General features: G+C 47.4%; 1 protein-coding gene across 1 annotated transcript; it reads left to right on the forward strand.

Moving 5' to 3' along the window:
• The first annotated feature begins 7,846 nt into the window (after nucleotides 1-7,846).
• Nucleotides 7,847-10,435, forward strand: znf703 (zinc finger protein 703). The gene is made up of 2 exons (XM_015971917.3): nucleotides 7,847-8,328; nucleotides 8,758-10,435. Exons 1-2 carry the CDS (start codon nucleotides 8,077-8,079, stop codon nucleotides 10,261-10,263), a joined length of 1,758 nt encoding a protein of 585 aa, XP_015827403.3. The 5' UTR covers nucleotides 7,847-8,076; the 3' UTR covers nucleotides 10,264-10,435.
• Nucleotides 10,436-10,755: the final 320 nt, after the last annotated feature.

The following is a 10,755-nucleotide window of genomic DNA, read 5'->3' on the forward strand; positions in this document are numbered from 1 at the left end:
TCAGCCGTAACAGATCACTGCTTAAGAGAAAACCATATAATGGACTGGGACAACACACGGATCATAACCACAGAACAACAAAAATACAAAAGATGGATAAAAGAAGCTACAGAGATAAGGAGACGTGGATGTGGGACCATGAACAGGGACGACGGAGTTTACACGCTGGACCGCGCACGGGACTGCATCATCGGAGAGGGGAGAGCGGGCAGTAGAGGGCGACAACGTCCTCTGCTGCCCGCAGATAAACGGAGAAGGAAGTGACGCGCCACCATCAGCGTCAGCCTGAAGAAGCCGGCAGCCGTCGGCGAAACTGTAGCGTCAATAACAGGTAACAAAACCGTTTCTGTGTTTTAAAAAAGAACGACAACATGGAAGTAGAAATAACACACAGCAAGAACACACCTAAGACCTTTAAATGAATTGTTTCTTATGCTGAGTCGTCTCCACTGTAATCTGTGCTGTTTCTTTGTCTTCACCTTTAGCTCTAAACTGTATTTCCATTTGTGTGTATTTTAATTAATGTTTTTATGTGTTTTCATATCATGTCCTGATAATTGTAAAGCACGTTGAATTTATTTCCTCTGTGTTTGAAATGTGCTCTATAAATAAAGCTGCCTTGCCTAAACATAAACTTGAGATGGTTCTTCACGATTTTATTTCCTCCTATCTAGACTTGTTGAGAAGTGTTTTCACGTTTATTAAAAAGTCCTTGATGTTCCTCAGCTGGTCTAGGACTCTGCAGCAAGACTCTTAACTGAAACCATCAGAAGATCCAACATCCCACTTATTTAAATGTCTGTTAAATCCTGACTTTAGGTTTCAGAGCTCTGATTGGTCAAAACAATTCAAACTCCAACCTGAGCCCTCGGGTCCTCTTTCCAGAGTCTGCTAGCAGGTCTAGAGACCCGGGGCCTCATTTATAAAGCTTGCTTACATACATCTTTGGTGTAAGTGATTTACAACTCATGAAGAAAACCTTGATGGCAAAATGTGTGCAAGTTTAAACAAACTGACCCTGAGGTAAGTACATTCTGGAGACGAGGAGACTGGCAGCAAGACCGGTGAGATGGTGACATGGTACATTTCAAACTCCGTTACAGAGTTGTAGACCCTCATGTGTCTTATTGGTGTATGAACTGGCATTAACCAAACTATAAACTGTCTGCTAATATTAGTGGAGGGGACTGCACCGCAGCTCGTTCCAGAGGGAATTAGCCAACAGGCGGGCTGATGTTTGTTTGATACAATGAAAATGTTTTGCCATTTCCTGCCTAAAAATCCCTTTGGGTAAATAAAACTGTTTCATTAAATGTTCCACATAGATCTGGAATATCTCAGCAGCATAATGCAGCTGTTTTGGATGGCACCAATGATTATTGCCATCTTTCTCTTTGACTCCATCTAACCACTTTTTTTTTCAAATGTCCACCATGAACTCTCATTGACTCCTCTGGGCTCACAGAATTCACTGCTACAACAACATAGTGTCTCTGGAGGACAACACGGCACTCTCCTTTGCCACTTGGCACTCAAAATCAATTTATTCGTATGCAGAGCATTCATAAAGCACTTTGCATTTATGGCAGACAGTGGGTGTGTATGAGGCAGGATGTGATCCAAACCCATCTGGACACATTTCTAGGACAGGTGGGATTTAGAAAGCTTTTATAAATGAGGCCCCCCAGCTACGGACCAGGAGGAGATCCTAGTTCCATTCTGGTGGTCCTCAACTGTAGAAAGAAGTTCCTGTTTTTATTTTGTGCCGACATCTCAGTTTCTGGTTCAGTCTGATTTTGTTTAAGATCCTCTTAAAGGATTGTTGTTGTTTATTTTTTTGTGTTTTGTTTTGTTTTTTGATAGTTTCAGTTTGGATGCTGATCATTTAGATTTTTTTCTCTGTGAAAGACGCTTTTAGGAAACTTACTTCATCCAACAGACACCAGTAATATTTTAGGCCCAGTGGGTTTGTGTCACTGGCAGCTGGAGGTACTCAACACTCACCGACTCTGACGAGAAGCTTTGAAATAGCAATCAATGCTTTCATACAGCAAGGAGGGGGCTCGTAAAAGTGCCGCTGAGAGGAATATACGATGCCGTATATCACCCCCCCCACACACACACACACACCTCTTTATAAACAATGAGTTACGACTACAGAAATGTGTAGCCATTAAAGGGGATATGACATATTTTCTGCCTTGTTCAAAAACGCATTCATCACCACGGACCAAAAAGAAAACTGCACTTAGTCTTTCACCCCTTCTTCTCCTTCCTCTCCCATTTTCCTCCCCTTTTCGCCTCAAGCCCCCACCCCCCCACACACCCTGTTGTTGTTCACAGTCTTAATTTACGGTGTACCACAGTGTGAAGCTCTGGCAGGAACTGCAAGAGCAGCTTGCTCTCAGTCCCAGCATCCAAATAAGCTTTTACAAAGAAGACTAGATTTGGCCAAGTCGTCTGTGGCTGAGTAAAGGACAGAGAGGAGGACCGAGTCCAGGAGCGGGAGGACGGCTGAAGAAACAGCTTCAGGGGGTTGATGCAATGCACAGTTCTGCTCCTTTACGGGGTTTAAAGTACTGAAACAGACACTAGAAAAGGTATTTTATTTCAGAAAGAACAAATTAGGCAATTATATGTTTTTTCCCCTCTGAATTGAGTGAAATAGAAAAATGTCAGATTGATTTGTTGTTTCCTGATATCTCTAATATTTCCTTAACTACCATCCTATACTTCATCAGACAGCTCAGGCCACAGACGCCCTTCTGTTTGACTAAAGATTGTTCTTTTTGGGCGACGGTGGCACAGGAGTTAAAGTGCTCGCTCCCGTCATCAGATGGTTGCAGGTTCGAGCCCCGCTCACTCTGTCGACGTCATTGTGTCCTTGGGCAAGACACGTAACCCACCTTGCCTGCTGGTGGTGGTCAGAGGGACCGGTGGCGCCTGTGCTCGGCAGACTCGCCTCTGTCAGTGCGCCCCTGGACAGCTGTGGCTACAATCACCACCAGGGTGTGAATGTGTGTGTGAACGGATGAATGATTGATTGTGTTGTAAAGCACCTTGGGGAGTTCCAGGACTCTAGAAGGTACTTTATTAAATACAGGCCATTTACCATTTTTGGGCTTCTGCAGTTTCAGCGTTTGAAGCCTCCAGATCTGTGACCGTACGCTCTAGGTTCGTCCTGATGGTGTGTGCAGACTTTTTTCATTTAATTTCCACACCGATTGTACAAACCCTGTTTTTATTTTTATCTTTTTCAGGAGCTTTACAGTTCTCTTATCAACTAATCCACACTCACCTGACTTCCATCATTCCGTGAGCGCTGTGTCGCTGCTCTACGCGTAGAAGAGAAAGCACCTCTGCAGCCCAAAACGTTCCCCATATTTGATTTTATGCTCCGTTGTGCATGTTGGCTCTCTGGCTGCGGTTTAGAAGCTGCACCGCCTTCCTTCCAAGTCTCCTTCCTCCTCCTGTGCTGCTGGCACACAGCCAAGTTCAGCTGAAATAAATCACCAGAAAGTGTAATAATTATCATTAAGAAACAGAGTTGTTGCTACTGCTCTTTCTGCTAGTGTGTGTGTGTGTGTGTGTGTGTGTGTGTGTGTGTGTGTGTGTGTGTGTGTGTGTGTGTGTGTGTGTGTGTGTGTGTGTGTGTGTGTGTGTGTGTGTGTGTGTGTGTGTGTGTGTGTGTGTGTGTGTGCTGTTTCAGTGTGTTCCCAGTGTCTGCTGACAGAGGATTAATCTCCACAGCTGAGGCAGTAGCTAAGGTCAGCAAGGGAAATATTTCATAAGTGTTAGCTCGGCCCGCAGCCCTCGGTGCACAGTTTGGAACAAGGAGACATAGTCGCACAACACAGGCTGTGTGTGACTTTACTCGGCTCACATGGGGCACTTTGGAGGAGGAAAGTGGGGTGATATATGGTGCTGTTTCACATTCATGAATTCATCTTTGCCTGTGAGTTACTGCCAAGAACAAGCGTGGTGCTTTGTCTCCACAAGGACCCAGTTGAGGAAATATATTGGCCTCTGCAGGTCTGTCCCTGGAATACCTTTATCCTTTAATGTCTGCTTTCCAACTTTTGCTTTCTTCCTAAACAAAATTCCCCAAAAGTCAAGCCTTGGTCCACGTTTAAGCCAACTAAGGCAAGCAGAATCGTTTGAAACGGCCCCTGCTGGCGTTGTGTTTAGAAGAATGTACTTCCAGGGTAAACTCACAGTTACATTTGGGCCTGCTCCGGCTGTGACCCGGGGTTGGCACGCACATGAAAGCAGATTATTGACATGGGCGGGCCGCTTCAACAGCCGTTTGTTTCATGTGGCACGTCTCCGAGGAGTTGATTTACTACTCATTCAGGCGCTTTAACTGAGCAATGCCACTCCTTGTCAAATCAAAGCCGTGGATGATTACATGACTCGCCTTCTCTGCGGCTTCTGATGATTGACATTTACTGCCGAATCCCGCCCATCTCGCCTCTCATCATCATCATCATCATCCTCCCCACTTGTGTTCAGCAGGAAGCTGAGCTGGGTCTGCCAGGTCACTCGTTCCAACGGTGTGCCATCAGTTGGGTCAGTGCAGCTGCGTTACAAATAGACTACTTCCTATTGTGTTTCTTCCTGATCACAACATGTGTGTATTTGTTATTGATCTCTGGAATGTTTAGAAAATGATTGGCTGGATGTGGTTGTTCCATTTAACCAAACCTGTTACAGGTCCAGCTTGTGAATACCTTTATTGTTCCACCGTTGAAAACAACCTCAGCTGACGTTTGACCAGTGGGTAAAAACTAAGAAGCATCTCGTGATGCCATCTGAAATTTCACGCAGTTCTGGATGATCTGGTTTGAATCCGACACAGTCTGGCAGTGCAGGCCTCCCCCCTCCTTCTCCTCTTCACCTTCCCCTCCATGCGGTTGATAACTTCTCTGTATGGAGGACAACAGCGGCTTTGTTTTCTGCACAAGGACTTGAAGCTGCGTGGCGGTGGGCGGTGTGCAGCCCACAGGCCTTTGTGCAAGTGCGTTTCAGGTGTAGCGAGTACGCGTCAAGGCCCGCTTCTGCTAGGTGTTGGATTCGGAAATAAGACTGCCAATCTGCAAAGACGGGGGATGGGAGCGCATATTATCCTGGCGTGATTATAATGCAGACAGATAGACGACAGGTAGGCAGAGCGGATAAGAGTGTTAGCTTGTGAGACGCGATGAGCTGACAAGAGAGACAATCTCACACCTAAACTAGAGCAATAGGGCTGTCAGCTCTGACTCTGACACGCACTCACACACACACACACACACACACACACACACACACACACACACACACACACACACACACACACACACACACATTTAAAAGATGCTATCATGTACAGTATGGCCTGTCTGTTTATGTTTATGAGCACAGAATACATTTTCGCGTCTGAGTGCACACACACTCAGCTGTGAAAGGATCAGTGCGCGTGTGTGTCAAAGATGGAGGAAGAGGCAACCACAGAAAGACAAGGGAGGAAGTGTGAATACATTAAGCACACTGAGTAGACATTGTTTGTGGACCTTGCAGCTCAAGGAAATCCTTGTTTCAACATTGTGTCCTGCCTGGAATGTTGCCCGTGAGGCTCTTTATAAGTGTTCGGGTCTAAATGCCATGTCTGCTACACCCCATGAAACTGTCTTAATCTACTTTTTTCCCTTGGATTTTATTACTGCTGGAGCAAACGCGAGTGGTAGAGCAGAGCCCCGGCCTCGGGCCTCTGTTCCCATTCCACACACCCCATAAGTCAGTCACAGATAATTAAATAGGAGTTATTTACACTCCTGTTCCCTCCTCTGCCTCGTTGCTGCTTTTATCATTTCTGCCTCCTCTTTGTACAGTACTACAGGCAGCCAGACCTTGTCAGAGTCTGGCTGACACCCTTGAAGGCCTGTTGAAATATAATAACTTGAAAAGATGAAAAAAAAGAAAGAAACCAGACTCTTATGAGCTCACATCAATGCCAGGCCCTCATTAAACAATCCCACAGAGCGTCTAACACAACCCTAACCCTCCCGTAAGCCACAACACACCTCAGTACTTCCAGACATGGAGCAAAGACAAACGATCACATGAGGAACAAACGTTCAGCTGCCTAAAGTCAAGCGTTATGTATTTACTCCAGTGGGGCAAACAGCAGCTTTTCAGCACAGGGGTGAATTAGAGCTCGCCACACAACTTCGGCATCCATTACAGGCCTCAGCAGCTCTGTGAATCACTAGAGCATGGGGGCGAGTCCGCTCCTCCTCAGCTCCCATCAGCCCATCGTGGGGGATTTATTTGGTTTCTGTTGCAGCGTAGACACGGCCATGGAAATGCCTCAGGGGCCAGTGGGACGTGGGCATGGTGAGAAAGCTCTTAAACTGTAAAGCTGTCCCTTTAAAATATCCACAACAGGAAGCAGCCATCAGTCATCGACACGCCAAAACAGCTGTTACCATCCTACATCAAGGGGACACATGAAAGGAGCTGCTCCTTGTTGTTGGAGCCCTGCCTTGCTTCATTCTCTTGATGCTTTTGTCTGCTTTTTCCCGCTGCCCTCCTCTTCAACATCCCCCCCCCCCCCCCTTATGCAACCCCACCTACGCGATGGTGACTTCTCTCTCTCTCACCCTTGTTTGGATTTCTGCTCTGTAAGCAAAAGCACAATCGGAAGAATCCAGATTAATCTGCTTTGGATAAAGGACGTTTGTAATCCTCTGTTAAGATCTTAGCCTCACCTTAAAGTTTCCCTGTGAGAGAAAGAGTTTTTTGTTGCATCATCCGTTTATGTGTCTCAGCCCGGGGTGGCGACAGAGCGCTTCACACAAACCAACGGACTCTGCAGAAGACCGAACCATGCTCTGGAGCAGCGGCGTGCACGTGCATCCTGGCAGGTCGTTGAAGCATGCGCGGCAGTGCGTGGCTGACGAGTGACAACTAAGCCTAATGATGACACGTCAAACAGTGATGCTGTTGAGTGACGCTGAAGTGACTTCATCCTGCTTTTCCACTCAGCTGCAGATGCATGCAGCAGCCATCACAGGGCGAGCTGAGGCTATACAGGCTGATAAGGCCTCTGAAAAGTCAAACACTTTCCACTCAGGAGAAAGGTGATAGCTGCATTTTTATCGTGAATCGACTTGAAATTTGCAATAACAACGTATTCAGGATTAGAGACGGCGGTTTAAGGCAGATAAATCCTCATGAAACTCCTCTTTGCTATCTGGTAACAACCAGATGCATCCTTGTTTAGTTTTGTTTTTAAACTGAAGAAGTGAAACTCCTGTCTGTGTGTTTTTGAAGTTGCCTTGGAGCAAAAGAAATGGATCAAGCTGAGGTTCTGATGCTGTTTTGGCTAATTCACTACAGCAGTTTGCATTTCAAGCCCTCCAAGACAACTGGTCTTCTTTTATGAAAACACATATTTTCATCCAGGAACATTAAACCTAACAGGATGCATCCGATTGCTCCAGCCCCTGTGGGATGTGTTGTGATGTTTTCTTACTGCTTTATGTTCCGTTTGCATGTGGATTATGGAGGTCAGTGGCACACATTTCCAGCCTGAGTGCGAGGGTGAGGCCAGGAGGACAATCACGCCTCCTTCTCCTCCCTCATCTGCTTGTGAATGCGGGTACTCACGATTGGATGGCGGCGGGCTGCTTTGAAGTCCCTCCCCTCACATCTTCAGTCTGTGGAGGCAGTGAGAGCGCGTGAGGCTGCAGCAGAAGGAGGAAGAGCAGCGCGCAGGACTGTGGCACACTAACCTCTGCCGTCTGCCTTTTACGTGATCAGCGGCTACTTCTGGTGTTTTCTGACCTTTCTCTGCTCTGGATGAAGGAATAATTACTAAACAATAAGCGGGTACTCCTCACGGATGACCTTTTGGCTCTTTGTTCTTCTTTAAGGCATCTTGCCTCCGACAGGAGGACGCGCTTTGCGCACTGCCATTTTGGATTACCGCACTCTCTTTTATCGAGTTTGTCATCATGAAGTGGGCTGGTAAATAAAACTAAATCCAGTAACAGCTCTTTCCACGCCCTCGGTTCTGTTCGCGTCCAGATCCAGATGAGAGATCTCCCCGGCGGACCTGAAGCGCTTTTACGCAGCCAGTCCCCGGAGCTCAGCGGCGATCCACAGCGAAGAGGAGCCGGGAGCGCGTCCGCCTCCACACCGACGTCCTCTCCTTCTCCATCCGACCCATCGCGACAGGCCAGAAGACTCCCCATCCGGATCGTGAAGATGCTGACGGCTCACAGCGGCCACTTGCTTCACCCGGAGTATCTCCAGCCCCTCACGTCCGCGCCTGTCAGCATCGAAGTAAGTTTTATTCTTAACTAAATCAGATAGAAAATTTTAACTGAACGTTCCTGGAGGCATTTTCATTATTTAATTTCAAATAAGTAGTTTCTGCAAATGTTTTTATTATTTATTTATTTATTTATTTATTTATTTATTTATTTATTTATTTATTTATTTATTTATTTATTTATTTATTCATTCATTCATTCAAAAATAAAAACTCCTGGAAAATTTTACGCACAAGTCCGTGGGCGTGTTAAAAAATAAAAAATAAACGAGCGACATAAAAATAACTAACAGAGTTGACTCAAGTAGGAGGACTCAATAAAAAAATATTCATCATTATTTTAGTTCATGTGGATGTGTTTGATGAGTCAGCATTAGTGGTTATTAGTCCAAATTAAAAGCCAGTAAAGTTATTAATTTTACTCTTATTGTTTTTCTCAGCTGGATGCCAAGAAAAGCCCTTTGGCTCTGCTGGCCCAGACTTGCTCTCAGATTGGCAAACCCGACCCTCCCTCCTCCTCCAAGCAGGCCTCCCTGTCCTCCAGTAGTCAAGGAGATAAGGAGTCCTCCAGTCGCTCATCCAAGCCTGGAGAGCAACACCAGGCCCTGGATGATAAATCCAGCTTCAAGCCTTACTCCAAGTCATCGGGGGATGGTCGTAAGGAAGTCCTTACCAAAGGGTCGGCAGATAAAGCAGCTTTCAGGGTGCCAAATGGAAACTCCACTGGAGGAAACTCCTCATGTCCATCGTTTTCATCCCATTCCCGGTCTCCAAGCTCCAGCTCTCCTCCCCTGCACACTCAGAGCCAGCTCAACAGACAAAGCCATTCCCCCTCCACTCAGCCTCCGTCACACTCCCAGACTCCGCACACGGACACCAAAGCTGGAGGCTCAGAACAGGCCGGCTCAGACAGCAGCAGCAGCAGCTCTGGTAAGAAAGACGCTGATGTGGTGAGGTCAGGGATGGACGGGGCTCAGTTAGCGAACTCCAGCCAGGTACGAGCCACCGCTAACTCCAGTAATGCCAGTTCAGCCAGCAGCCCGAGACCTGACAGCAAGAGCGACCCTCAGGCCTCTTCACAGTCTGGCCTGAGCTCTGGACATATTGCACCGGTCTCACCTTTCAAACCAGGACATTCTGTCTTCCCCCTGTCCCCTGCTACCATGGGCTATCATGGCTCCATTGTGGGGGCCTACGCTGGCTATCCCTCCCAGTTTGTTCCCGGTTTGGATCCTACCAAGTCCAGTCTGGGCCTAGGACTACCAGGAAAGCACCCCAGCTCAAGCCCGCTGACTGGAGCATCACCTCCATCTCTGATGCAGGGTTTATGTCGGGACCCTTATTGCCTTAGTTACCCAAACGCCCCCCATCTGGGAGGTAGTAACTGCTCCACATGTGTTCATGATCCCTCAAGCCTTAAGACTGGTTTCCCTCTCGTTTACCCCTCACACCACCTCCACACTTTGCACTCTGGATCCTTGTCGTCCAGCTCCACTCCCTCTTTGTCCCACCCCCTCTATACCTATGGCTTCATGGTCCCCAACGAGCCGCTGCCCCACGCCTGTAACTGGGTGTCTGTCAGCGGTCCCTGCGACAAGCGTTTTGCTACATCTGAGGAGCTACTATCCCACTTACGTACCCACACCTCCCTGCCTGGGATGGTGGACAGTAAGCTGCTCTCAGCCTATCCTTCATCCGTTTCATCAACAGCCTCGTGCCATCTTCATTTGCCCCCACCCAGCAGCCCGGGTGCCCTGCCCAGCTCGTTTTCCCTCCGAGGCTCCCCAGGACTGAGCCTGGCTCGCTACCATCCCTACAGTAAGTCCCACTTGCCCGGAGCCCCGGGACTCCCGATGCCAGCCCTCCCCTCCTCCTCGGCGTATTACTCCCCCTACGCCCTCTACAGCCAGAGACTCAGCTCGGCCTCAGCCCTTGGATATCAGTGACATCTCCAGACCATCTCAGCCTGGATTTTGAGCAGCCCTGAGGATGGATTAAGGACACTGAGGTCATCATCAGTGCGGGGCATCTTGCCTGTTGCCCCTCCCACCAGAAACCCCACCTGTTCGCCTCAGGATTCTGATCGGTGCTCCTATGTATCGTGGTTCGACAGAAGCCCAACAGCCATTAGAGGTGGCAGGAAGCCGGACAACATGGAAAACGGATGGTCGCGGAAGTCTTTTTTCCCCTTTTTGGTTTGTTATTCTTTTTAGGTTTCCAAAAATAAAATTCTATATTTATTTTTCGCTCAAGCTCTTGGAATCAACCCTGAGGAAAGTTTTAAGCTGTCCAAATAAACTGTTTTAAGTGTTTTGATTTAAATACTCCACCATTATGCCTGTCGTATCATCCTAAAATGAAAGGGTCGCGCTGCGATGTAGATGGACGGTGAGAGCTTTTGAAAATCTCTTTTCCTTTTTGCTGTTTTTAAATTCTAA

Source organism: Nothobranchius furzeri, chromosome 17 (genome assembly GCF_043380555.1).
Source record: "Nothobranchius furzeri strain GRZ-AD chromosome 17, NfurGRZ-RIMD1, whole genome shotgun sequence".
Taxonomy (NCBI): domain Eukaryota; kingdom Metazoa; phylum Chordata; class Actinopteri; order Cyprinodontiformes; family Nothobranchiidae; genus Nothobranchius; species Nothobranchius furzeri.

Bases quoted from the DNA above. Each gene is read 5' to 3' on its own strand.
- znf703 (XM_015971917.3), top strand. From the start codon at position 8,077: ATGAGAGATCTCCCCGGCGGACCTGAAGCGCTTTTACGCAGCCAGTCC. The intron at 8,329-8,757 runs GTAAGTTTTATT...TGTTTTTCTCAG, and splicing joins CCGCGCCTGTCAGCATCGAA to CTGGATGCCAAGAAAAGCCC.